At 41.8% G+C, this 27,783-nt stretch overlaps 1 protein-coding gene across 1 annotated transcript in view; it reads left to right on the top strand.

Moving 5' to 3' along the window:
- The window catches only part of mpdz (multiple PDZ domain crumbs cell polarity complex component), a 50,796-nt gene that overhangs the window by 16,378 nt on the left and 6,635 nt on the right, over positions 1-27,783 (top strand). Inside the window, exons 17-40 of the mRNA XM_071902882.2 lie at positions 788-949; positions 1,948-2,100; positions 4,466-4,810; positions 5,188-5,299; positions 6,217-6,415; positions 7,137-7,178; positions 8,600-8,707; positions 9,518-9,598; positions 12,697-12,874; positions 13,239-13,349; positions 15,228-15,311; positions 17,927-17,989; positions 18,471-18,542; positions 19,316-19,481; positions 20,783-20,979; positions 21,243-21,334; positions 22,069-22,147; positions 22,756-22,824; positions 23,519-23,614; positions 23,710-23,784; positions 23,964-24,156; positions 24,385-24,530; positions 25,954-26,037; positions 27,353-27,546. Of these exons, the coding sequence (XP_071758983.2) occupies positions 788-949; positions 1,948-2,100; positions 4,466-4,810; positions 5,188-5,299; positions 6,217-6,415; positions 7,137-7,178; positions 8,600-8,707; positions 9,518-9,598; positions 12,697-12,874; positions 13,239-13,349; positions 15,228-15,311; positions 17,927-17,989; positions 18,471-18,542; positions 19,316-19,481; positions 20,783-20,979; positions 21,243-21,334; positions 22,069-22,147; positions 22,756-22,824; positions 23,519-23,614; positions 23,710-23,784; positions 23,964-24,156; positions 24,385-24,530; positions 25,954-26,037; positions 27,353-27,546 (3,101 nt within the window). The remainder of the gene's footprint in view (positions 1-787; positions 950-1,947; positions 2,101-4,465; positions 4,811-5,187; positions 5,300-6,216; positions 6,416-7,136; positions 7,179-8,599; positions 8,708-9,517; positions 9,599-12,696; positions 12,875-13,238; positions 13,350-15,227; positions 15,312-17,926; positions 17,990-18,470; positions 18,543-19,315; positions 19,482-20,782; positions 20,980-21,242; positions 21,335-22,068; positions 22,148-22,755; positions 22,825-23,518; positions 23,615-23,709; positions 23,785-23,963; positions 24,157-24,384; positions 24,531-25,953; positions 26,038-27,352; positions 27,547-27,783) is intronic.

A 27,783-nucleotide genomic window follows, 5' to 3' on the forward strand; every position in this document is an offset into this window, starting at 1 on the left:
TCTTTAGACAGAGGATAGCGGCCTAAAATACTCTGTGCCCTTTGTTTGATATTACTCCATTATTGAATTTTCGAGGAGCGCAGACCTTCCTTGCACATTTAAACGCATTGGGGCACCTGTCAAAATATTGGGTCTGTCCAACAGCATGTTCATTGCTCCAGGCATCTGTACTCTTTGTGTGGGAAATTTCTTTCTGCAGAAATGCTTGCATTCTTTCAGCTTTAGAACTGCATTTCTCTTGTATTGGATCTGCCATTGGATTACACAGTGAGACCTCTGGGCTGCCAAGGTTAGGTGGATTACAGAGTTGTAGGAAGCCTCTGTGGAGTTATCCGACTCTCCTGCAGGATGTGGAATGTACTTCTGAGGGGTATTTTGTTGTATTGCCTCTCAAAATTGAGTCTGACAAGTGTAATCCTCCAATACCCCCTCTTGCTTTCCCTATATCTGTTTGGACTGCATGCTACACAAAATCAATATCAAAGGCTCCTTCGAAAGCATACATTTGAAACTGCTGAAGGGCCTTTCTGTTTAGAGTTAGTTTTCACACTGAGAAATATATTATCATTTTCAAGATAGTTTCTTTGCTTGAGACCTGATGTACCAAGCTCATTACTCAACGCTATAGTTGAAAAGATTCTGAAGAAATTATAAAATCTCCTTGTTCCCTACTTAACAAATCTTTACTTGATTTAGTCCACTAAAAATCAAAAATCAAATCAAATTTTTAAAAAAATGATGTTAAGTCCTACCTGGAGGCACTGAAGGAATTTCTCCACTTTCCTAGGGAATATGTGGATATTCCCTCTCTCCACACCCATATGATGAGCAGGAAAATCCTTCATCATCAGCAGCCATCCATTCACTTCTCTTCACCAGTATGTTGGTTGGAGAAAGAGAGGAGGAGGGACTGACTGAGGCCATCCTTTACCGAGCAGAGCCTGCATTGGTCAGTTAGCTTTCGGGGAAAACAGACAAATCAATCTGGGTGTCGGAACATATTGGGAAAAAAAATCAGAAAAAAATATGTTAATCATTACTTCTTTTTGCCTTATTTTCACCAAGAGAGGACTGGTCACCTAATATCGGGTAGCAAGGGGGCATTTCAAATTCAGATTGGACAGTAATCTGACAAGTATCAATTCATTAATGCATTTATTGGTTGGGCCCACAGCATCATCATGGTTTATTCTTTGAGTAATTATTTCTCATTTTTGTTTACCCTCCCAAAAGTTCCAGCAGAGAATTGTAGATGACAGCAAGTTGTTTTCACCATCCTTGCCACTATCCACCACTCTGCCCCCCTCCCTATAGGCAATGAATTGAAAATGGTCTCTCTTTGATGAATCTATTCTTGGTGGAAATTCAGTGTCAGGGACATTTATACTGAATTAATACCAAGAGAGATGCCACTGTTCCCTTTTCTTTGTGTAAAACTGGCAACAAGGGAGCGTTTCAGATACAGGTGAGCAGGTGAGCAATCTGAAAATACACTTCATTTAGGAATTCATTCATAAACGAATGCAATTATTTACGACTAGAGAGTACTTTAGGTGTTAAATAAAAATAGAAATTTGGTTCAAACCCCTGCATTTCCTGATTTTTATTCCATCACCAACATAAAGTAATGACTTCTAAATGGTGTTAGCTCTTATATCTCTAATGGAAGTTGACTGCCAGTCAACATTTTGTGTAGGATTGCAAATAGCAAGTCATTCTCAGTTGCCCCTTCTTTTCACTGCTCTCTTCGCTACTCCCCATAGACAACAAATGGAATCTGGTTTCTTTTCTTGACCAATCCTCTCTTGTTCTAAATTCAACATTAGTGACATTGGTGTCATAGCAGCGCATGATTACAGCTATCCGTGATTGGATAGTGCACCTCAATGCCCAGTAATAAGGACAGTTTAGTATTCTACTTGGTTATACTTGTATCCCTTGTTACAGATTGACACCAACGAAGCAGACCTGTCTGATGAAAAGGTGCTGGAGCATAGTTACTCTGGGCTAGAGGACGATACATTCCAGGCATCCATGATCGCTCTTCATGGTAGCACCTGCAGCGCAGACCTGGATTACCTGCACTCATCCACGCCTAAGGTAGGCAATCGTTTTATGTACCACAGTAGATACATGCACAATTGAAACCAAAAGCACTGTTGGAAATTATTCCCTCATTTCATTAAATGTCACTGCAACAGCTCCTGCCCTTTGTCACAATGAAATATCCAGCATGTAATCATTAATCTTTGCTTACTTTCTGTAGAGAGCCAAAATGTCATGGGGAATGCTATTTTAAGGCAGTAACAACAATACTGACTTTGTTGGTACATGACAGGTGAAGTTGCTACAGCCCTTGTTGCTCTGCGTGCAGGAAAATGCTTCAGATTGAGCACAACTTTCCAAGAGGATATTAAATTATAAGGAGCATGAATAAAGAAGGGCAAAGGGCAATCAAACGGTTCCACTAAGGGTATTTCTATGCTTTAATTTTGCCCAAAAGTCACACCTTGCATCATTTTTTTAAATATAAGGGCCACCCTAAAGTTTTATACTTCATGGAGGTAGCATAGAGGGACAAATGCAGGCCAGGTCATAAACCTGGGGCATTTTATGGTGGCTTATATGGAATACTGGAGGCTTCCCTCTTAAAAGGGAAATCTGCAAAACAAAATATTCTTCTCCAGTGTTGTCGTAATTTCATGGCTTTCTGATGATATCTTGATCCATTTTTTTTTTTTTTTTTTTTGGATCCCATTTGACAATTGTTCTGTTGTTAAAATGGGTGAAATAATGTAAGTAGAAATGACATATGACTAAGTTATTCCTTATTTTAACGCATCACTGAATCTTTAAAATATATTTTGCTAACAACCATGGCGTGGATGTTGCCTTATCCTCGCGTCACAAAGCTACGAAATGCTGGAATACCAAGCTAAGTATGGCTAGCTATTTTTTATTGTTCTCATCGCAGCTTCAAAACCCACCAGAATGCACAACAAAAAGAAATGCATAATACAGAAAGCCCCGGAAGCGAAAATAGTCAATATTAGCACTGGACATAGTTAAAGGCAATCATTTTACACCCCTATTCATTTTCACATTAGACCAAAAGGGGGTTGGATCCCGAATCCCTTCCCTTGAGAGGACAGTTCACATTTGTGTGACGTCAAACAGCTCAGCCTATATTTGTGAACATGTACACATCTCTCCCAAAGCAATACGCCAAGGGCCAAGACTCAGTGGCAAGTAAATGGAAGTAAATGATGCACCAACTCAGTGGCAGTAAATGATGGACCAATTTTGTAGACATGGTGACAGTACCCAGGATGATTTTTGAGGAATATTGATGCTTTTTCTTCTGGTTTATACCTGTTTACAGTACACTGAAGCTCACTTGGGTGTAAAAGCTCAAACAAGCACACTGAGTCCACAAAGTCATCCTCGAAGTCATCGCCAACGGAGCAGCGGCAGCTTTTTTCTCATGGTTACATGACAGATTAGAGCCTTGGCTACTAGGAGTTCTAGTTTCTACCTTTTGAAGAGAGTCGTTCATGTGCATTATAGATTGTACTATCCAAGACCACAGGGATAATGTGAATTATTTTTTTGAGGCACACGCTTACAATTGTTTTTATAATGGTTAGACATCATAAGCAATTGTTTTTCAAAATAGACTTAAAACATCTTTAGAGGGGGGAAAGCCCTCTTACGCTGCCTAACATATTTGTGGAAGTGCCCTTTATTTTTACCTATTACCTAATATTTATTTTGACCTCTCCTCTGCATTAGTCTCTGCATGCTGCAAGACTGAATTACTATATAGTGATGCACTATACATTTTTATACGCTATGAATGTACTGTATCTGCTGTATTTTGCAGTTATGTTTTGATGTCACCTGTCAATGTCTTTCCCATTTTGTACAAATTTAATATAGGTCTTTGTCACACCCGACCACTCCTTTCTATGAACAGCTGAGTGCACTTCAGATTAGGCAGCTCTCCTACCTGTAGACGTCCCAACCCAGCACACCCCAAATTTATTGCACTATCCTGATAGAATGAAACAGCCCATTTATTGCTTTACTCTGCTTCTCAGCTCTGCTTATTGCAGACCCTCATTATTGTGTCTTAGGTTCCTTTGGATATTACCTATACTTTTTAACGAAGTTTTATACTTCTATTCTGGACCCTGAAGAGAAGTGCTTGCGGAGATTGATCGCTGGCCAGTCTGGTCCCCGTGAAGTCTAAGTGCTCCTATAATAAAGCTATATTTTGTGCATTGCGCACTCAGGATCATCAGTAATTACTGCTGTTCTCCATTGGCTGTTGATGGCTTTTCTATGGCTCATTACAAGGAGTGCAGAAGGGTGACTGTGCGAGATGAAATCCCCCCAGTTGGGCAATTGTCGACCTAACAGAGTGTAACATTCATTCGGTTGCTGCGGTTTGTTTTTATCCTAGCTGACAACTCGCCTGGACTTGTTGGATGAGCGTGCCGGCTTTGCAGCAGTGTCCAGCCTTGTGGACGACACCGAACCCTTTTCTCCGGAGAAGTCAGCCCCTTTCACCCCTCCTAGTTTAAGAGGTCATGTCCGAGCAATTAACACAATACTAAGCAGTTCTGATCAGTACCTAGCGCAGCACTCAACCCAGGTGGAACCAGTGGATTGCGCAAACTCATACAGCCCATTTGCTGAAATAGGGGCCCGATCTAATGTTCAGGAGGAACCACTGGAGTCGCTCCACTTTCAGATGGAGCCCACCATCTCTTTTGGAGACGATGGGGAAATAAAGGTCTTGATGAAGGTAAAAGCCTCTAATTAAAAACTATAAATTGGGAGTGAAGGATTTAATTAGTATTCAGTTTGATTGATGGCTGAGTAAACAGACTGGTATGTATTCAACTTCACAGATCTTTCAAGGTGCATTTTAACAGCTACAAAATAATCATCCTTTATCTTCTTTTAAATTCACTTTTATAAATCCATCCAAGGAAGTTCTAAACTCTAAACTCTCGCCAGTCAGACGTGAGACTCTTTTTAAACATCAGATGAACCAAATTCCTCACCCCAGCCAATCCTCTGCACCTAACCTGCCTCTAGAGACCCATGCATTGTTTGGAATGTGGCCTAAATATTTTAATTTTCTTTCATGAATAACTGTATTGAATTATCACCCTCAAGGATGGAGAGACCGGTGTGAAAGAATCAGCAGAAGACGATGGCAAGGAAGTAGTCACCTCAGGGAGCAATTTTGAAAGGACCATCACGGTTGTCAAGGGCAACTCCAGCCTCGGTTTGTGTTCATTTGTTCACATTCTTTTATTTATTCTCTTATTTATTTTCTCCACATCCTTCACAGAAGTGTTAATGAGCTTGCAACACTGAAAGGAACATTGGCCTTTCCTTTGTGTCACGTTTCATGAATGCCAGATTTGATGCAAAATGATTGAAAGGATCTTGGCTATTTTCCATTCTGAAAGGGTCATTCCACTGCTATAAAGCCTACAGGGGTATTTGCATTTCAAAACTTGCCCAAGGGGCTTCTCCTGGGTCAGAGAATACAAAATTGTCACTTTTAAGTTGGTGTTTGAAATCTTGCTGAAAATATGTGATCTCAGCTTTTTAGTACCCTTCAAAGTTTCCTACTCACTGGCCGATTATTCCTGCTAAATCTTTTTACCAAATTTAAGTAATTCACAATCAAAATCTTCTCTTTAACCAAACACTCTTATATTATTCTTATGTTTTAGATGTATGTATATGAGCAAGTCTCTAAATATATCATGTCACACTCTCAAGTTGCTCCATTGAGAATGAATTGGAGACCACATTGTGGACACTGTGACAGTTGCCAGGATGATTTGCTGCAGATATGGATAAAGTTTCAGAATTCTAACCTCTCCTATGAAAACGGGCTCCCTTTGGTGTAAATGATCAAGGAAACTCTGTGTAGTTCTGCAGTGCCAGTGTGCCATTTGTTCTCAGTGGAGCAGCTGCTGAAAGTGTCTCTAGATGGCATCACAGATGAGAGTCTTGGCTTTCTGAAAATATAACAGTTGGAGAGACGTTTAATTTAGAAATATTGAACAGGATTAGATCATGGGTTCTTCCTAGCATAAACTCACTGGTGAATCCTCTAAAAGGTTACTTAAAACTTAAAAAAAAAAATGCAGGTTAATGTGTGACAATTCCTTGTGATCTATCTGGAAGGGATGACGGTGAGCGCCATGAAAGATGGTTTGGGAATGCTGATCCGCAGCATAATCCACGGTGGGTCCATCAGCCGTGACGGGCGTCTGGGGGTGGGCGACCTCATCCTGGCCATCAACGGGGAGCCCACTGCCAACCTGTCCAACGCCCAGGCTCGTGCCATGCTCCGCAGGCACTCTCTCATCGGACCGGACCTGGGGTGAGCCGCCGTCATCGGATTGTTTCAAGTCAAAGAGATTGTTTTTGTACAAAGAGTTTAGCAGCATCAAGGGAGGCAGGAAAACAAGCACTACCTGTACACATACGCATGTGATACTCTGCAAAGGAGGTAGATGACTCAGCGACAGATGCCTTGTGATTGTTGTTCTTTGCTATCATGAAAAATTTATGATGGAGTGATATTTTGTACTTCTGTAGTATTACTCTTCTAAGAAGCTAGTACAGTTGTCCACCCCAATTGAACTGAAGCTAATCTACAAGCCTTGCAAACAATACATGTTAATGCAAAACATTTAATATTTAACATTTTATATTTTATATGCATGTGAACTCATAGTGATCTCCCCCCATCCTTTCTCTACAAGCTGGGTGATGTGCAGGAAACTGTTTAAGTTGCAACTTAACTTCAAAGTTATTCAAGCTTTTGTAAACCTAAATAAATTACGTGGGGAATAGCAAAATGAGTTATCCATTAATTCTAAAAGCAATACAAACAACTTCTATCCTTTGGTTGCACTGAGTTATTTCAGCAGGAGTCATTTGGAATAAATCACTGAAGAAACTACCATGCCTTCCGCCCTTTGAGGGAAATTACCTCAAAGGCGAAATTTGATGTGGTATTTTACAAGTAACTGCTTCCTGAGCTAAACTTGGCAGTTTGTTAGCTTCGGTGCATAAAAGCCCAACTCTTCACATTCTAGATCTGCTTGTGCACCTGAGGACGATCTGTGCCCCTTTTATGTGTGAGTATGGCTAACCTCCACGCTGGTGGTGCGCTGGCAAAACGCTGCCGTCGTGGTTTCCTACCTGTCATTTTCTCCATCCGCAGGCGGGCTTTCTTGCAGTCTGATAAAAAAGGGTTTTATCCAGAAAAAGAATTTTAAATTTTATTCATTTCACATTGGAGCACAGCTGATGAAGATGCTGTATGAGTAACATTTTAAACAGATTTTTTAAATTAACATTTTCAATATGATTTGATTTAGTATTAACAATATCTTAAATTTGTCTTGGGGTTAGGGTTAGATGCACATTTTAACACAGGTTCAAAATAATATCTGGATAAATCTCAACTGACTGCATCACTCACTCATTACAGTCTAACTTTCTTTGCTGCTTGTCTTTCATTTTCTTTAATGTCTGTGACTAAGAGGCTTGACAGCCTACTTTAGTGATTACCTGATTGAATGTAAATGGGTTTTTTTTGTACCTATCCCACCATTAACTGGCTCACTAACTAACTTGTTTTTATATTAATCACCGGTATTTAAGCTCTGCATGTTGTCCCACACTGCATGTTGTGATGTTCTAAATGAATTGATTCATCCGTTTCATCACTTGACTGGGATTCATTTCCCTCTGTGTCTGCATGCCGTCGTGTTTAAAAACCAAATCAAGCCATCTGTTTAAGATCTGTCAGCTTCACTCAAATGTCCTGGTGTGCTCCTCCGAATCAACTTGATCATGAACTGCTTGCAAATAGGCGTCACATTTTGTCAACCAGCTTTTGGTTCATTTCTTAATTTTGTATTGGTGAACTACTCATGATTTAATAATTGATATGCCCTTCAAAATGTTATAACGCGTTTTGGAAGAAAATATTCATCACACATTTGGTGGCAGAAAACTTTATCTGCTCCGACATTTATGAACAAGACAAACATCTGTTTTGAATAGTTAGACGTTGAGAGCCTATATATAATTCATTGACGTCTCACCTTGGGCCGTTGATAGACAGAATGCATTTGCAATCTTGTGCGCACATTTAAATTGGATGGGGTGGAGAAAAACAGGAGAGCTTCTGAATGTAAATGAGACAGCTATAAAAGGGACTCCTTTGTTTAAAAAAGGGGGGTCTTGACGCTGTCATATCTGGTTGCGTATGAATGCACTCTCTTCTGCTGTAATGTTTTAGTAAGTGATCGTGTCATTTGGTAATGAATACTGGCATATCTGCTTGCAAGGTGAACCGACTTCTGTGTCATGAGTTTGTAGAAATGGGGGATACATTTTGGTAAGAAGCAGTGATGATGACAAATCTTATGGTTTAAGTGCTGTCAACGGTAAGATTTTTTGAGACTCATTTGTGTGTGTGTATGCGTGTGCTTCTGTGTATGCGTGTGTGTGTGTGTGTGTGTGTCTGTGTCTGTGTGTGTGTGTTCAGTATAACATATGTGCCAGCAGAGTATCTGGAGGAGTACAAGGCTAGCCTGGAGCAGGCTAAAGATGATGTCTTCCCTGAAGCAGCTGCAGGTCCAGCCCCAGTCCTAAAGTATGTCCCCCGACTCTACCACAGTAACTTCCATTTGTAACAGGGTGTCCACAGGTCCTTAAAAAGTCTGAAAAAGTCTTAATATAAATTGTTGAATTTTAAAAAGTATTACAGTGCCTTAGTTCCACTTATTAGACATCTAATTATATTTTTTTCACCATGCAATGACTGGCTTCTTTGTGCTGCATGTCCACTCTTATGTTAATACAGAACAGGGTTAGTAGGACAAATGCATACTATGTGCTTTACTAAACATAATTCATGTCCATTCATTTCACAGTCACAATCACAACTTTCACAACTTTCATTAGTTGTGTTCAGGGTGAAATGGGCTCAGGGCAGTGTTTCCAAATTTGTTTCTTTCTTTATGTTGGTTTTTAAATTAAACCAAGTCTTAAATTGAATTCCAGGTAGCATTAAAAAAGGTGTTGAAAAGTCTGAAATGTGGCTTTCTGACCTGAAGATACCTTAAACTGCTTAAAAATACCTAAAAGGGATGACACTGACAAGGGAGACTAGAGTCACAACATGTTATGTAATATAACTTTTACAGTAATATATAACTTTTTAATATAAGTAATATAAGTTCTGAATTGCCAAGATGACAAGATGACCTCAACTAATGTCAAGGTTTTTTAGATTTTATATCAGCAAGTGTCTAAATCCAAATCCTTGGATGAGTTTTAATTGGAAGCTTTCTTATAAAAGCATTTGATTTAATGACCCCTTGACAATCTAAAAAAATGTAATGATTCAGACTTTTCAATGTGCTAGTTTAACCAAGGCTGGGGCTTTTTTCACTTTCATTAGAGATATTCCCAACCTCCCCGAGCGGGAAGATGGAGAGGGAGAGGAGAGTGCCTCTTATAGCAACTGGAACCAACCGAGGAAGTGAGTACTTGTACAGCAAATACGTTGACACAGTTCCAGTATCTTCCACAATCTGACTTACAATCTGATTTTGTGAACATGTTCATGCCACTTTAACACTAGAACTACCGGAATTCTATAACTACTAGAATGGCCATAGCAGTCATTCTGACCGTTCATACATTATTTGCATATAATTTCAATAATCAGTATAAAATCTAAGAATAAATGGATCTGTAATGTTAGGATAGGTAATAATAAACATCAGGACACAAAATTTAAATTCTAATGAATGTGAAAATGTATTAGTTAATCGACAACCACAGAACCTGCTATTGTAATTACAGATACAAATTCGAATTAGATCAATATTCTATTATTTTCTTTGTAAAATAAAAACAAATTAATTCATCCTTGGAACAATAACTTATAAAAACATCACCAATATGCATTTCAATGCATAGTAAAAACCTTTATGGACACGTATGAAACGCATATACCCCAAAATGGCCAAAACAGTCAATCTAACTGTCACAGGAAAAGAATATGAAAATTCGCTAAACTGCGGGAAAACGAACTGATTTAGAAAGCAATATTTGTTTTAGTGAGCAAAAATATCATGCTGTAAAATTATAATGAAAATAGCATGCTGTAAAATCATAATGAAAGTATTCTCCTCTAAGTGGGCTCACTTGAACAAGGCATCAGGTTGTTTTGGGAGCAAACGCCACGCATCAATTTCACTGACACTTGTGGATCAATTACTCACAGTCAACACAGGTAATCTCCACCTTCCATGTGCAGCTCCCACACACTACCTGCTAGGTTTTAGCTTTGCAACAGTGACGCAGATCTTCAAGAGCGGGAAAAAGTAGCAAATACTGAAATGATACACCATCTATAATGCATACGGTCAATATGACCGTTATGGCCATTCAAGGTAGAAATACTCAGAACTCTTTTGTGTTTTGTAATTTTAATAAAATAACAATGTTAGAATAAAATATACACACATTTAGGAAAAGTCAGGGTCCTATAGTTATATGGGTTTTATTTCAACAAAGTTATTACATTGCAAAATCTACGGTCAAAATGACTGCCTTGGTAGTTCTAGTGTTAAAATCCATGGCTCTGTCTAAGCATTGTATAAAAAAATGTTCCACAATTTTCTTTATTCCAGTCCTATTATTTTAGATCTGTTGTAGAGAACTCATAAGCAAACAACTAGGCCACAAGCATGAATCACTGAGACTCAAAGAAGCTTAGGAGAAAAGTAGATTTGAGACTTCTTCTTCTTAGCTGTCCATCGTGTCCGATGATGATACTTGCTCCAGGGGAGGGGTGGGAGGGGTATCAGCGCCGTTGGCGCTGGTGCTACCTCATGTGGCTGTGGAGGCTGATGCGTGAGCCACACACTCGACCGCAGGTGGGGCATGAGAGCCCAGATGTTGGGGTAATAGCAGCAGCCCGCTGGTGTCGTTGGACACGTCTCTCGGTCCTCCTCTGTTGGATGCTGTCGTGTCGTTGTTCTGTCCTTCTGGCACAGGTGACCTGCCAGTCCGTCCTATCAAGAGCCAGAGGTTCTAGGTGGTTGGGGTTTATGTTGCAGTGCTTCAGGAGGTCTTTGCTATAGTCCTTGTAACGCCTCTTTTGTCCGCCAGCTGCCCGTTTTGCAGCACTGAGTTGGCTGTAGAGGACTTGGCAGGGATGACGGTGGTCAGGCATGTGGATAGCATGCCCTATCCAGCGGAGATGACGTTTAGCCATTGCTGCTTCCATGCAGATGGTGTTGGTCATGGAGAGAAGTTCTGTATGGGGGAGGTTAGCACCTTGGTGCTAACCTTCAGATTTTTGTTTTCAAAAACCCTTGTACGGAGGCGCCCAAAGGCTGAGGAGGCTTTGTTGATGCGGTTGTTTATTTCACTGTCAAGGGAGCAGACCGGGGAAAGTGTGGAGCCAAGATAAGTGAACTGGTCCACCACTTTCAGCGGGACACCATTGATTTGGAAGCTGGGGGGTGAGGAAGGTTGCTCTGTGATTTGAGCAATGACTTCAGTTTTTTGTATATTGATTTGGAGACCGAAGGACTGGTATATGGCAGAGATTGTATTAAGGGCATGCTGCATGGACTGTGGGTTTTGTGCCAAGACAGCACAGTCATCCGCGTACTGCAGTTTGTGTATTTGGCATGACTTTGTCGTGGTCTTTGATGGCATCATAGAAGCCCTGGGTGTTATTGCAGTCCGCAAGGATTTGGATTTCTTGTGCCTTCTGCACCCATCAGGTGTCTTCCATGACCCGGAGAGCACGCTGGTCGCAGCTCTTGCCTCAGCAAAAGCGGGGGGTGGGGGGGTGGGGGGTGGGGGTGGGGGGGGGGGGGGGGGGTGGAGCAAGGGGCTTGCGCAAGGAAAGGTTTTAGGTGAGGGTGTGGGTGCACAGTCCTCACTCCCACCATCTTCACTCCGCCAGACAGACTTCCAGTGGCATGAGAAACTCATGACGACCTTCGTCTGGCTGGAGCTTCAGGGGACTGCCGATGATCCGGTCTGTTGGATCCCGCCTTTGCCTGTCCCCAACTGCAGATTTGGTCTCAGGGTTTACTCCCCTAGCCACCATTACCTCCCCAGGTTAACCCACGTGGCAGTGGGGCAGCGGTTGGTGGATCACCTCTAGGGACCACTGCAGCTCCAAGATCCCCTACCAGTTCAGCCTGAGGTCGCAAAACCCCAGTTACCGTGGGTTGCCACAAGGAGGCATGATAGGAGTCTTGGTGAGGGAGAGGCTATGTACTGACCACAGAAAGACTTATGCACTGCTTCCTGGACCCCGGCTGGGGCGGTCAGCGGCAGGAGCTAAAGGAGGGAGATTGCAGGCATCCCTACATGCAATGGCTCACTTAGCAAACTGCACTAGACGCATCACAACACCCTGCTGGCAATGTAGCCGGCCAATACACAGATTTGAGACACACACACACACACACCTCCCATTGATTTGAGACACACACACACACACACACCTCCCATTGTCAATAAAATGGCATCAACTTAGTAAGGGAGTCACAGCTTTGAACTGGAAAATGTAAAAATCTAGTATGCTGATAATGGCACCCTTCTCAGAGTGGAGCTCTTCAGAGAAGCAGGCAAGTCCCTGGGCATCAGTATTGTCGGGGGCCGGGGGATGGGCAGCCGGCTGAGCAACGGAGAGGTGATGAGGGGCATCTTTATCAAGCACATCCTGGAGGACAGTCCCGCTGGACGCAACGGCACCCTGAAGACTGGAGACAGGATCGTAGAGGTAAAGGAACATTTCAGGTCACAGGCCCTGCAGGGAGTTCTCATAAACCTGAGGTTGGTTTTGAGGTCATTTTGAATTTAATAAAACCTTTGAGAAAACTCATTTTCGGATTGAGTTTAAGGGCCTAAGGCTTATTTAAGCTGTGAGTAACAAACTTCAAAATCAAAGTGTATATTGTAAAACAGTTTTAAGTTATCCAAGTGCTTCCCTTAAAAGTAAAATGCACAAACTCCCTTAAAACTAACTAAAAATTCCCCAAAAAGGGCAAAGGTTAAACACATATAGAGATTTACTGTTCAAGCTACTTCATTGAGATTCCTCTAACCTTTGACCGGATCTTCTTCTTCTGTTATTCCTTTGTCAGGTGGATGGAGTGGACTTGAGAGACGCCAGTCATGAAGAGGCAGTTGAGGCCATACGCAGGGCAGGAAACCCCGTCTCCTTCTTGGTCCAGAGTATTATCCACAGGCCCAGGGTAAGACTGCATAATGGCGACAAAGCCGCCTGCTAATAACTGCCTCATAATCTAGTAGTAGTATTAGTGAATTTCCTCACTCCTAGGTCAGTTGTTTTCACTAAAGGTGCTTTAGTGTGCCTGCACATGCCCCTTAGGGCACTTTCAAAACTCAAAATGACAATATGCAACACAAAGCTGTTCTGCTTTTGAAAAGAAAGAGAGGAATTTTGGAATTCTTTATAAGAATGACAATAACTCTCTTGTGTGGCATATTAAAAATATTAAAAAGATTTAACCTTTATCCAAGTGTGACTCTCATTGAAAATCACTCTATTGGCAGCATCTCTTGTTGTTTGAAAGTGCCCTCAGGCTTCAAAGCATGACCAAGTAGTTTCCTGCTGGGGCTGCCACTGGCTTGGCTCCAGTGTCAGATCTCTCATAGTCAATCATTTTCCATGAATTGTCATCTATGAGATATTCCCACATGCTTTTCTCAACATTCTGGTAACTGATTAAAGCCTTGTAGCCACTCATACTGTAAGAACTGCACATATTGCAATAACCGCACATAATGTGATTTAAAAAGTGAAAACTAGCTAGTTGCATGCTTGCCAGCTGCGAGAGTCTTGGCAAATGAAAATATAACAATGAAAAATCAAATCACCAATTACAGCAATCAGTATACAAATAGCAAGGCGTACCTAGCGTTACGTCCTCAACAAAGGATTAAGCCCACTTAGAAGTCTAGCAGACAAAGAAGTCAATATGTATTATGTTTACCTACATATCCCTTATTTTAATTAATAAAACATCTTAAATTATAGAGGATTTAATTTGAGAAACAATGATCCAAACCCATGTTTTTATCATGTTTAGTTCAAAAGTTAAAAATTACATCTTAGCATATTCAAGTGAAATGATTAAATTAATTCAGTTTTTAGGAATTAATTGATAAACCCACTGCCATTGGAGTTAATTCCAGAAAGTGTTCATTTTCACCCTGCAGTGTAACACCACAAATACAGACATCTAGGAGTATCTTAAAAACTGTTCGCTGCAAGTATACAAACTAATACATCAGTCTTTTCAGCTTTTCAGCTTTTCAACCCATATTTCAGTAATACACAGACAAACTAATATTCCCTCTGAGAACCAATGAATAAAATTTGAAAAATAAAGCCAAGCAAGAGTTGATACAAAAAATGTACTACCCGGGAAAGCATAGCCCATTTTAAGAAAACACAAAACAAATGTCTATGCCTCTAGCTGCCTTGCTTGAAAAATGATTTAGACCACATCATTACCAATCACTAGAGAAACTTGTCCACAGTTGAATCTCTTTTACTGCAGCGACAGAGACATAAGGTGGGGCAGGAATTCACCTCAGCTGACTGATTGCTTAACACAACATGATTCTCAGCCGTGGCAACTTTGAAAGGGAAAAAACAGACTATATTTTGACCAGTTGAAACGTTTAATTGAAATTACATCAGATCTGCTTCTAACGCAGATCTAACATCCTGGTGAGGACTTACGGTATCTTAATTCTAACCGACTTAAACTTAAGATAGCAGCACTTCTGCACACCCAATTAAATCAGCAAAGTCTGATGGTTTTTCAGTTAGGTAGGTCAAGGTATCATCTGATCAAATGTTTCTCATCAAATGTGGTACTCAAAATAAAGTTCCCAGGTACTTATTAATGATTCTGGTGTCTTATTATATTACATGTTGAAGTTATTACATTATGGAATAAAACTGCAGCTCACTTTCTAATGTAATAACCAACATACAATGGAATAACTTAGTTGGCATTGCATTTTTATTACATTATGCAGTTATTACATTATGAGTTGCCTCAAGCCTCCATCTCTCTTCCTATACACTGCTTTCTCAGCCTGAGTCAGTATATAGTCCAGCTTCATCGCCTGTAGAGAAACACTGCACCGCTTTAACACGCATGCCACATCGCACACGGCAGGTAATCAGTCTTTCTTTTTCTGTCTCTCTTACTCTTATTCCATCAGCTATCTATCACACTCAGTCTCTGTTGTATTTCTCGGGTGCTCCCTGTCCTGCCGTGTCTCTCTTTCTCTCACAATATTAGCTGAGTCTTTCTTCTTTTAGACAGATTCTGAGACTGTGATATACACGTTATGTGTATAGAGGTAAACAAAGACAATCTAGAATTGGAGAACCATCCGGGAATACAAAAAGAGAACTGCGCGTCTTGTTCAGAAGGCTACCTGTAATATCCAGTCATCCTATTCTGTTTTCTGTAGTAATCTAAGAGTGACGGTAAAATAACTCAAAATAATGTTTTTGATCATTGCCACTGGCATTAGCAGCTGGTTTAGAAAACCTCCAGGTTGAAGGTGTGCAGTGTTGACTTACAACACTCACCCAGACTAAAATATCTTTTATGCAGTTTAACCACAGGGATTATTAAAGTTTCATCTCCCATCTCTTTCTCTTATAAATATCTCCGTCATTTGCTGAACAATAGGAAAGCAAATTAGCAAACCATTCACACCTCAGTGGCCAGTGGGCTTGTCAAAATATGCTACAGACGACGTTTACTCACAGAAGAGGAGCAGCCAAAAAATTCTGTGCTTGAGGCAGAAGAGACAGGACAGCTTTTCAATTTGCTATAAATTCACTGCCATTGAATAGCCGTCATCTATATTTTGCTCACTCTTCTTCTTTCAACCCGAATTCATAACAACAGACTGAATAAGCTGGAAAATATTATTGTGATTGGATAATACCTTTAAGTGCTATAGGCAGGTCAGTAATGCCTTTTTTAAATATAGCCACTGGGGGCCACCTAGCAAGTATAATAACACATCCGTGCTGTTTCCCTTTAAGAGTTTCAAATCCTTCCCTTGTAAGCAGTGAATAATCTCAAGGTAGCCTGAAGGAATCTTTGAAACATTTTGTTAAACTATTTCAGAGAAAGAGGCTCTGCTTTGAATTTTTTTTTTTTTTTTTTTTTTTTTTGGTGTAGAGAAAACAGCTCTCCGCAAGGAAACTGCTTGCTTTAATGGCTGCTCATTTGAATAAAACCCGAGGTGTTTCTGTCCTCCATTCACTCCCTTTTTTTCCCCGGATGGGCTCCGATTCAATTTTGTCAGAAGTGCTCAGCCGTCATGTTAAATATCCTTCAAGTTGTCAGCTGTTGGTCCTGTGTGTTGCTTTTAGAAGCCGCCCCTGCCTTTTCTGCAGCTAAATAGCCGCCCCGGGTCAAGCCTTTGCTGCACTAATCAAACCTACTTAGTACCTGCCCTCCCCCAGGTTAGAAAGCTTCCCCATGTCTGTGTCTGCCTGTCTGTGTCTGTGTCCGTGTCCATGTCTGTGTGTGGGTGTGTCTTTTACCTGACCTGTGTTGCTTTGACTTCTGCCAGTTGTGTTAACAATGAACTGCCGTAAGTGAGCGAAGAAGAGAATGAAAGAGAATCTGCATGTGTTTGTTTGCAGACCTGGGTCAAACAGTTGACAAATAATTATTTTTTAATCTGCATTCAGGTTTACCACATCAGGGCAATTCATTCAGTGTCTGACTAGCCATCAATCACAAACAATTATACTAAAGTTTCAAATATAACTCAATATACTCATTGTATTGTCCTATATGGCAAACCCGTGCTCCCAGGCATGACAAATATTTCCTTATACTATTTGTCCCATTTCTGCTTGTGTGTATGTGTGTGTCCTTGCATGCGTGTGTGTGTATACCTATGTTGACTGCATACTTTTTGCAAATACTTTTCCTGGTCTACCAGCATATGTTGCCATTATGTCTATCTCTGCTTTTGTGCTTGCCTGCCTCTCTCTGTTGTACCAAGCAAAGCATATAATCCATAGTAGAGGCTTTTAAGTGCTTTTTTTCTGCTCCTGTCCCCAGCCTTGAAGGCCTATTTTTCCCAATTATCCATGAAACACGGTCTCAAGGCTCTCACTGCCAATTTAAAGAGACAACTAAATAAGATGGAAAACAGACTAAACAAATACTATTATGTGAAGATCTATAAACTACAAGATCTTTTTCACAATGCCAGAGTTTCCAGCATAACTTTTAAAGCCTGTTTTTAGGGGACAAATGGTCAAGCTTGGATTGAAATGTGGTGCCGGGCAGCCTCTTTCACTCAACACATCAGTGTTTTGGCATGCTTGAGTGCGTGTGTGCCCGACCAAGGGCAATCCATAGTCTGGTCTTGCCAAGCTTAAGAGTTAGCCACCATTACTTGTGAAGGAAAAAAGTAAAAGTTTGGCTTTATTTAAGAAAAGCTACTTTTTCTTTAACAGTCAAGTTAACATTTTTGAATGGATGCCATTTCAGGCATATGGTGCATGGGACTGGTTTCAGTTATTCAGAAGACTTGTAACTTTGTTTAAATGTAGAATTATTAATATTTATAGGATTACAGTATTTGCATTAAGCTACGATATGATGCAGTATCATTCATTGTCCATTTACATAGAAATTAATATGAATTTGTTCTCTAGATGTGACAGAAAATCATTTGAAATGCATTTTTGTGATTGTTTGATCTAGACTGGAGTGATTTACCTTTGTGTCTCTCTTGTACACAACAGTCATCGACAACGGACTCCAATGAGGAGAGAGCTGCAGCTATAGCAAGGGAAAACAAGGACAAGGTTGGTATTTCCAATTACCCTCCATTGACAGCATCTCTCAGTACGTTGTATTTGTTGTAGTGTCAAAGTCAACTTTTGGAAGGTGTCAAGTCAAGTCACGTCAAGTCAGGTTTATTTATATAGCCCTTCATCACAAAAGCAAAGGACTTTCATCTAAGTAATCAACAATCAGTCACAAAACATAATGGGGGGTTTGCATATGGGTAAACAAACAAAACAAAGTGCCGCTCACCTCTCAATAGCAAGCATTTAAAAATAGGGTTTTGAGATATAAGTATATTTCAAATCAAATTCACACCAACAAATGTGCATCCATAAAGTAGACGACTTCACTTTTCACCATAACACCGAGCTACGTTGACAAAAGCATCACAGCCTTTGCAGCGCTGCCAGAGGTCTGAGTGACGTCAATAGATTCAAAGCACATGTGTCATAAATGTGATGTCTTATAAAGTTGTTGCCGTTTGTCTCTTCTCTGTAGGAGGGTGACAGTCACAGTAGACTTTTCCTCCGCCTCTCCCCAACTAACCCTTTCACTCCTACTCCGTTTAAGGTTTGTGGGTCTCTGTGTTGTCATGCTTTCCACTTTCCACTTCAGTGTATGCCTGTGTGGATATGTTGTGAGATATATGATGATATAGTTCATATATCGAATATATTCTAACATGTCGTACGTGCATACATGATGTCCTAACAACGCCTCTTCCATCCGTCTGGGTTTCTTTGTGTTTTTGTGTCTTCAGAACAATTTTGTCGCTTCTCAAAATTTATGAGAATCAATACTCAATTCTGTGGCTTATAAATTCTTGCCATTGAATCAAAACATGCATTTTTGTGAGGTGAGATCAAAAAGATAATCAAAGTAATCAAAAGTGTGCTTTTGATTATACTACTCTTGGTTTTAAGGTAAGTATCTATATGAATGTCTGATGGACAAATATTTGATTTGAAGAATCATGTTATTTTTGAGACTCTGTAAGCATCATTTTAACTGTAAGTAAGAATGTACCTTAAATAGTTTGATTGACTTTAGGTTTATTCAGCTGTGAAGCTCCAGCATCTGTATGAAACCATATTTCATAACTGATAGCTGATCAATTTTTCAACTTACAGCTAACGTCTTCAGACAAAATTGGTCAAGCTGTTGGTGTAAATAGAGCACATTGCTCGTATTGATTACATAAACGGCGCTCAAATGCCTCCCTATCCCAATGAGCTTATCTCACAACAACTTGATTCAGACTTTCATCCAGAGACAAAACCTTTCTCTATTCTTTGCTTTTCACTAAAAAAAACAATTTTCCGACTCCATCCTTGGCGTAATAGCCGGCGAAGCGGGAAGCTGGGAAGGCGTCCCCCACCAGCACCCCCATCCTGCTGCCTGTGGTGCCCCATGTGGGAGAGACAGATACAGACACCCTGACTGAGATCCCTGACAGACCTGCTGAGACTGAGGAGGACGAGGAGGAGGATGAGTTTGGATACAGCTGGAGTGAGTTCAAATTCTCTTAAGGATGCGCTCACACCTACAATTTGTTCTCTTTGGCCCAAAACATAGTGGAAAATTTGTCTTTGTTGTATATTTGTATTCGGTTCATTTAGTTTGATACGGCCGCATTACAAGCAAACCAGGGCTTGTAAACAAAAGTCACATCGACTCACAAGCTTGTTTATTGGTCACAATTTCTGTTGCCTTGGCATTGTTCTTACCTGCCCAAACAAATTGAACTAAAGGAGTCAACGTGCCAGAATTCGATTTAACTGTTCCAAGCTGTTTTGTAAGGTGTGGGTATACAGTAGCAGGTGATGCCTAAATAGACTTGGGTTCAGTGTTGACAGTACACAGTCCAGGAAGGTTCAACTGAATAGAAGCAATCAATCAGTGGAGACATACAGTATATTTCCCTTTTTTCCTTGCTTCAGCCTGCATTACTACCTAATTGCCACTAGAGGTCCTCCACGGCACTTGTTTGACTTGCCTGCCCATAAGTCCATCTAAAGCCAGCAATAAAACTGCTCTGATACGCAGGCATGCTCAAGGTAGTTGCACCTCATCAAAACCTGAAGGACTCTATCTCCCTTTGAAGCTTTTAGCATCATGCAGACGCTGTAGTGTGAACTGTAGAGTGAACTCATCGCTTCAAGGAGAATGAGTCAAATTCAATGCCCCTCTGCTCAGGCAGCCAGCATAAAGGACAGACTTCCAGCCTCCAAACACCTGGGACTGTGGCGAGCGAGCGAGTGTGTGTGTGTGTGTGTGTGTGTGTGAGAGTCCATCCTGCGGGGATAAGATTGATGAGGTTGGGCCTGGGGAGGTGAGTTGTGGAGATTAGTAGAGGACTGATGGTTCGACAGTGGCATGGAGCCCAGAACAACAGGAGCCCGTTGCTCTGAACGCTGGCCATCTAACACACCAGAGACAAGAGAGATGGAGAGGAGAATGGAGCGGGAGAGAGAGAGAATGGGATGGAGTGAGAAGGGGAGGGATAACAATGGAGAGATTGAGACAAAAGAGATAGATGGTACGAGTGAAGGGCGGGGAGAGAAGGAACTGTTTGGGAACACAAACTCAGCAGTGTGACATTTCAAAGTTTTTACTCTTACCATTTGCTTTTCATGCCTGTGCATAATCTTACCAAATCCAGCTACCCGCCCTATATTCAGTGTTCAATGGAGCAACATGAAATGAATTGAGATGGAAGCCCAGGCTCAAGACAAGCCTGCCACTATTCAGTATTACTGTCAGTCTACAGACTCATCTTCTGTCTGCCATTATTTCAACTCCTCTTCCAGAGAAGATAATCCAGCGCTATGGCAGCCTCCCGGGGGTCCTACACATGATCGAGCTGGAGAAGGGCAAGACGGGGCTGGGCCTCAGCCTGGCGGGGAACAGGGACCGCTCTCGCATGAGCGTGTTCGTGGTGGGAATAGACCCCAACGGGGCAGCCGGCAGGGATGGACGCATGGTCGTGGGGGATGAACTGCTAGAGGTGAGCTATTTATTGACTGTGTGCTTCTCAATTCAAGTGGGTTTTGTAGGTAAAGTTAGCATGATACTCTCAGACATAACGGCCAAAAATGGGATGAATAACCGCTCCTTTGTTCGTCTAAGGTCATATAATTAAAGGTTTAACCATATTAGATCAATGCTTTCTCAGGTTTGCTTTTTGTATTACTGTTTTGTGTCACATGTTTGCACTTGGTGATGAATTGTGTCCTGTTGAGCAATAATGCTGTTTTTGTATCCTGTCAGATCAATGGGCAGATCCTCTATGGCCACAGTCACCAGAACGCATCCTCCATCATCAAGAGCTCCCCATCCAAAGTCAAAATCATCTTTGTCAGGTATAGAAAATACCTTCTAACATACTGTTCCTTCTTCTAATGGCTTCTTTGAGCAAAATGTCAAATGGCAACCTAACCTTTTATTGTCATAAAATATTGAATTTGTGAGTGCTTGAAATTAAAACTGACCTAAGGAGGGAAAGCTCAAGTCTGTTGTAATGTTGTACAAAGTCCAGTAGAGGGAGCTATTGTCTTTCAAAAGAAAGAAGCACTTGAAGATAAAGGAAGCATTACAGCCCATATCCAGCACAGACCTAAAGCCGCTGTCCCTTATATGTCAACAAAGGCAGGTAGTCATTAGCTTAAAAATCACTAATCCACCACATTTACCCCAGTGATTTATTAAGTCCTCCTCCAGCTTTATATAAATGATTTGCCAATAAGAAAAAAAGATTTTAAACCCTAAATGGGCCATTTTACTGTGAAAACAGTGATTTCCCTCAACCATATCTCACACTCTCACCATATCAGCAGAGAGTCAGACATGTATGAGCTTGAGGCCTTGACCCATCTCTAAACCATCTTTGTCAGGATCACACCACTTAACCCTCTGCTTAACTCGTACCCCTTTCCTGACACCCTGAAAGAGGCGCTCCGATCAGCACAGTATTTCCTGTGAGTTACGACCCCCCTCCATCCCCCAGACGCACGCATGCACACACACAGACAGAGCTGAGGCGTCATGATGAAGCAGTGGAGCAATGGCTTATGTGAGTTATGACTCTTTGGAACAGGAACACAGAGGCGCTGAACCAGATGGCTGTGGGACCGGTAAGAGAGCATGAGGGAGACACAGAGGAGCCCCAGTCTGAGGTACATGTGTACTCCTGCACACTCACACATTAAGAGTTAAAGGTCCAACTGAATAGCAAGAAATCAAACTCGCAATAACTCGCACACAACAGCCCTATTTTTCAGCACTATGTTTAGCATGTGTGAGCACAAAGCAAAGTGACATCTGGCACAATTTATCATTTACACCCTAACTCAAGTCTTGATTGTTGATAATAACTCAGAAAACTCTTCAGCAGCTTTCTGAGGAAGGGTTTGCCAACCCTATGTTTTTTTGGTAAACTAAATATTATTTTGGCCACCTAAAGAAATATCTAGTGAAATATCCAATATCCATTATTTTGGTTCTACCCCTTAAATAAGTTGGTCTTTACCCTGCATGGAGCTCCTGAATTGTTTCCAGTCACTTCATGTTGGCTCCTAAAAGTCACTTTGTGTGGTCCTAGAGTTCTCAACTTCCCATTCCTGTGTGTAACTCAACCTGCTGGTGATGTTACCACCCAAGCCACTTCAAAAGCCAGAGAAAACCACAAACAGTGGTTGTGTACCCACTCACCGACACACACACACACACACACCAAACTTATGGATTTGTTGCTTCATACCAACTACCCTCTATTTCCTCACAGCTAGAATCGAGCGCTTCTAATGGTGATGCCGACACATCGAAATATGTGCATCACATCATACAGCTGAAGGTGAGATACACTGACACCTACATTCATCCCCCCCACCCCCACCCTCCAAAACACACACACACACAGGACTATTTCAATTTCAGGAAAGAGAGAGAGAGCACACAGAAGCAGTCAAGTCTGTCAAGCTGCGAAAGAGAGAAACTGTCAACTAGAAAAGTGATGCATACAAAGCAAGTGAGTGACTGAGAAAGGAGCTTGGCTACAGCAGTTCCAAAGGGCCTTTAAGAGAAACGTATAAAGTGAGAGAGAGAAAGAAAGAGAGGGAGAAAAAGGGAACACATCCTAGCTTCAAAAGCCAAAGTACCTGGATGGTAGCCCCAGTCTGGGACTATCCATATGGTTGATAAAGCAACAGGGGATGATGGTATAAAGGTAGCATCTGGTCAGCCCAAGGATACATACACACATACGCACAGGACCTCCTCTCTTGGAGCAAAAGATCAGACCTAGCAGGATGCTAGGTAAAGCTGAGGCTAATTACCTTTCCAGAGATTCATTGTCTTCAGAAATGCTGACTTGTGGGTAACTGGTGTAGGTCTATCATTTAGCATGTTAACGCTATGACAGTTTGGAATGAAAACAAAAATGAGGTCAGTCTGCATGCTTTTGCTCCTCGAGTTACCATGATCAGTTGTAGTTTACAGCATGGAACCTGTTTAAATCATATTTGTCCAATGATGTTTTTCTCCAATAGGAGGATGGTGGACTCGGCATCACCTTTGTCGAGGGGGACACCGAGAGCGGAGTTGAGATTCACAGCATATCTGAACTGAAAGGACACGCCAACAAAGTATGTGGTATACACTGCGTAGAAAAAAAAGAACTACTGGTCCTTGTACATTACACCTCAGTTTGTTAATCAAAGTCATGATCCTCTCCATGCAGGAGGGCTGCATGAAACCAGGGGACAAACTCTTATCTGTGAATGGTGAATCAGTGCTGGGCTACTCTGTGGAAAAGGTAGAGTTTGTCATTGGAAATAAATTATACTCATCATCTTATGTTACCTTCAAAAGCTAGGAGTTCAAAGTATTTCAAATCATCAAAGAATCTGTGCATCATAATGGACATTTGTTGCTATTTGAGCAACAGCCACTCCCCAAAGATTCGGTCTGATTAGGTATTCTAACATCTTTTAGGTCAATTCTCTACTGAGGAAGGCCAAAGGTCCAGTGAAGCTAACCTTCTCTACAGATGAAACCTCCGTCTCCTCCTCCCCCCAGTTAACCAGCCAGGACAGGAGAGGCTCTGATGGATGCCTCGCCGGCCTACCCAGCATGCCTAGCACTGCCACGGCTACCCAGGGCCAACCGGAGGCAGAGCCAATCAGGAGTGAGTCAACTTAAAATCATGCGCTTAGCTGCAAGAGCTGGTAGCATGCAAAATGATGTAACACATCAGCATTAATTTAAAATGACTGATGTATTGTATTGTGATCTGTACTGGCTTGTTATTGTTCCGGAAGATAATTAGAGGATCAATAGGCCTACTCTTGCTAACAGAAGTGAATAGACTGTGTACAGTAGTTACATCTCACTCCCTTTGCTCCCTCTCTTCCAGGCCCGAGTCGCTCGTCCACCCCTGCCACCCTGGCCTCCGACCCTGCGACCTGTCCCATCATCCCCGGCTGTGAGACCACCATCGACATCTCCAAGGGCCGGACGGGCCTGGGCCTCAGCATTGTGGGGGGCTGTGACACCCTGCTGGTAGGAAACAAAGAATACGACCTGCTAATGGGGCTGTATCAATGTATCAAAGGGCTGCTCTGATGTGAGCACTCTTAAAGGGGCTTACTGTCACTAGTAGTCACCAAAAATGTTAGGGTGGGGGGCGTATGACCTCCATTCAAGAACACAAATTAAATAAGGTTATCATAAATAAAATATTTGCACTTTTTACAATTTGCAATAATTTATATAATTTACACTACCAGTCAAGTTTGGACACACCACATTTTTCTCATTTTCCACATTTTAGAATAGTAAAGACATCAAAACTATGAAACAACACAAATAGAATTATGCAGTGACCAAAAAACTGTTAAACAAATCAAAACTGTCTTATATTTTAGATTCTTTAAAGTAGCCGCCCTTTGCCTTGATGGAAAGGCAAAGGCTTTGGAAAGAAATTCATACATAGGATCAACTTCACTATTTATATTTGTCTAAGAAACAAATTTCAAGCATTTAAGCATAAGCCTTTAGATCAAAATGGCTTTAAGAGAATGAAAAACTTAGTACATTCAATCAGGTGTGTCCAAACTTTTGACTGGTAGTGTATGTGATTGTATTTCATAAGTCAGGTGACTGCATGTGGGCTCAAGGTGCCATTTGCCTGAAAAGTTGACACTTGGACATTTGACATGATAACATAAACCACAAGGCTATGCCACCCACTTGGAATCTCTGGTGGTGGTATAACTCGGGTCTGAAATAGCTGTAGAGGCTCAGGAATGTAGGAAATGATGTTGTCAGAGTCTTTCTCCTCCTCCTCTCTCCTCCCCCTCTCCTCCTCTCCTCAGCCCATCTATTCTGTCTGCTCAGTCAGGCTTGGGGGAGTAGCTCTTTGTCTGGCCTCGGCCGCAGCAGACAATATCCAGCCCTGGAATGTAACCTCTGAACCCCAAATGACACTCACACTGGAACGCAGAGAAATACGCACTGGAAGCCAGAAACACAAACACACACACAAACAAATACCCAATCACATGAAGAGCAACCGAAAATGATGTCCGTTCACAGACAAACACATTTGAAGTGGGCAAGTATGCGCGCACACTAGTCCACGCGTACACACACACACACACACATTTTTATCTGTTTTTTTTATCTGTCTAGATCTGTCTCTGCACCCGGTGTGATTCCTTCTCCCAGCAGACTACTTGTGCCATTACTTCATCTTCTTTTTCCAATGCCATTCTTCTCCACTATTCACCATCTTATCCCGCGTCCCTCTCCAGCGACCTCAGTCGTCTCTTCCATCATAACCTGTCATTGTCCCTTTTTACCTTCCATCTCCATTCCTCTCCCTTGCGAGGCTATACCTTTTCTCACTTTGTCTCAGACGCAATTCCCGTTTCCCTTGTCCCCCCCTGTCCATTACTCACCGTCCGTCTCTCTCTCTCTCCAGGGGGCCATCATTATCCATGAAGTTTATGAAGAAGGAGCAGCCTCCAAAGACGGCAGGCTATGGGCGGGAGACCAAATCCTAGAGGTGTGCTGCAGTATAATCAGCATCACATATGACCTAGATAAAAAAGGGGCTGAGCACGTTCCAAATAACTGAGAGGTGACTGAGGAGTTTTAGCTTGACATGAAAGCAACATTTCCACTTTTCAGGCTGTTTGTTCAGTCAAGTTCAATCAAGGCCATTTCAAGTAGTTCAAATAGTTGAAACCTTTTCTAAATGTATTTGTAGTTACATGTGAGGTTAAAGGGTCAGTACTACAAAACACTTCTAGATGTGGAAACCAAAGAATTGTTGCCAGTGAGAACGCATAGTGTGTAAGAAATCACTAGTTTGCATCCAGTGTGTGATGTGTTGAGTGACACCTCAAGTAGCCCAGCTCAACTTTGAACCTTTGACCTCTTGCTTTGTCATAGAGGGAGGGCAGGGGTGGAGAGCGGGAGGTTAGTTACGGTAGCTCAATCAGCGGACCTGAATTCACAGGCACACACACACACACACACACTTATGACTTAATTGCCCTCTACTATTCACTTCTGGGCCCAAGCCAAGCTGTTGTGTTTAGAAATAGGGTCAGAGAGGAAAAGTGAAAGCGCGTTTACCCATTCTGTGCCTATAGCAAAACCAATGCCATTAGTAAGCCATTCTCTCCGCTATGGGAGAAAGCCACTGTGTGTCCATGGCCAAAGATAATGGGGTATTTCCCTCCTCTAATGTGGACCAAAGCTGGACAACAATCCTCAAGCTAACGCTGATCAGTAGAGCTTCTCACAGACTTTTGTGGGAACTACTTCCCTTTGCTACAATCCAAGTCTTCTAACACTGCTCTGTGATTCTCCTATTGCAGTCCTATATCTAGACACCTCAATAGTTTGGGTTTCTAAAGGAGAAATATAACCGCATATATATGCAAGTTTCAGGCAGTGGATAATTGGAAAATTGTATGTAGGCAGGTCCCATTGCAGTGTGGGTGTTATTGTGTTGAAAGGGCATATTTTATTCACTTTTTGGGTTCGTTTGCATTGGCCCTCTGGGTGGGTATTGGAGAACAGCGCTCCCTGCAAACTACAGGTCCATAAAGCTCTATGGTGAAGTAAGTGATGACATTTTGAACACAATCAATCGTCATGGTGCCAAAAACTAGGAAAATAAGGCCCAGGTTGAAAAGAACATGAATTATTCTTTTAGGCATATTCCTGCTTCTTTCTTCACATCGTCTTCTCTCAGTATATTTTTCCATGTTGCTCTCGCTTATTTCAAGAAGTGATTAATTAGCACAATAGGATGACCTCATATTGCTGAAGCAAAACACGTACTAAGACACCTACCTCTCTTTTCACAGGTGAACGGCATCGACCTGCGTGCAGCCACTCATGACGAGGCCATCAATGTGCTGCGTCAGACACCGCAGAGGGTCCGGCTGAGCGTCTACAGGGACGAGGCCCAGTACAAGGAGGAAGACCTGTGGGACGCCTTCACTGTGGAGCTCCACAAGAAGCCCGGCCAGGGCCTGGGCCTCAGCATTGTAGGGAGGAGGTGAGAGAGGTCTATCATAACGCTCAAAGCTTACTGCATAGTATGCACCCATTAACACACAGTACAGTTAGTACACAGAAGGCACGAGGGATGAGGCGAGGCATGTTACAGGGAGATCACTACACTTTCTTGTAATATTTTTGAAATAATCACGATGCATACAGCTGACTCACATCCTACGTACACCAATATGGTTAACATGGAGTAGATATAGAAAGCTGGGAGCTAGCATCAAAT

This window comes from Centroberyx gerrardi, chromosome 23, assembly GCF_048128805.1.
Source record: "Centroberyx gerrardi isolate f3 chromosome 23, fCenGer3.hap1.cur.20231027, whole genome shotgun sequence".
NCBI lineage: Eukaryota > Metazoa > Chordata > Actinopteri > Beryciformes > Berycidae > Centroberyx > Centroberyx gerrardi.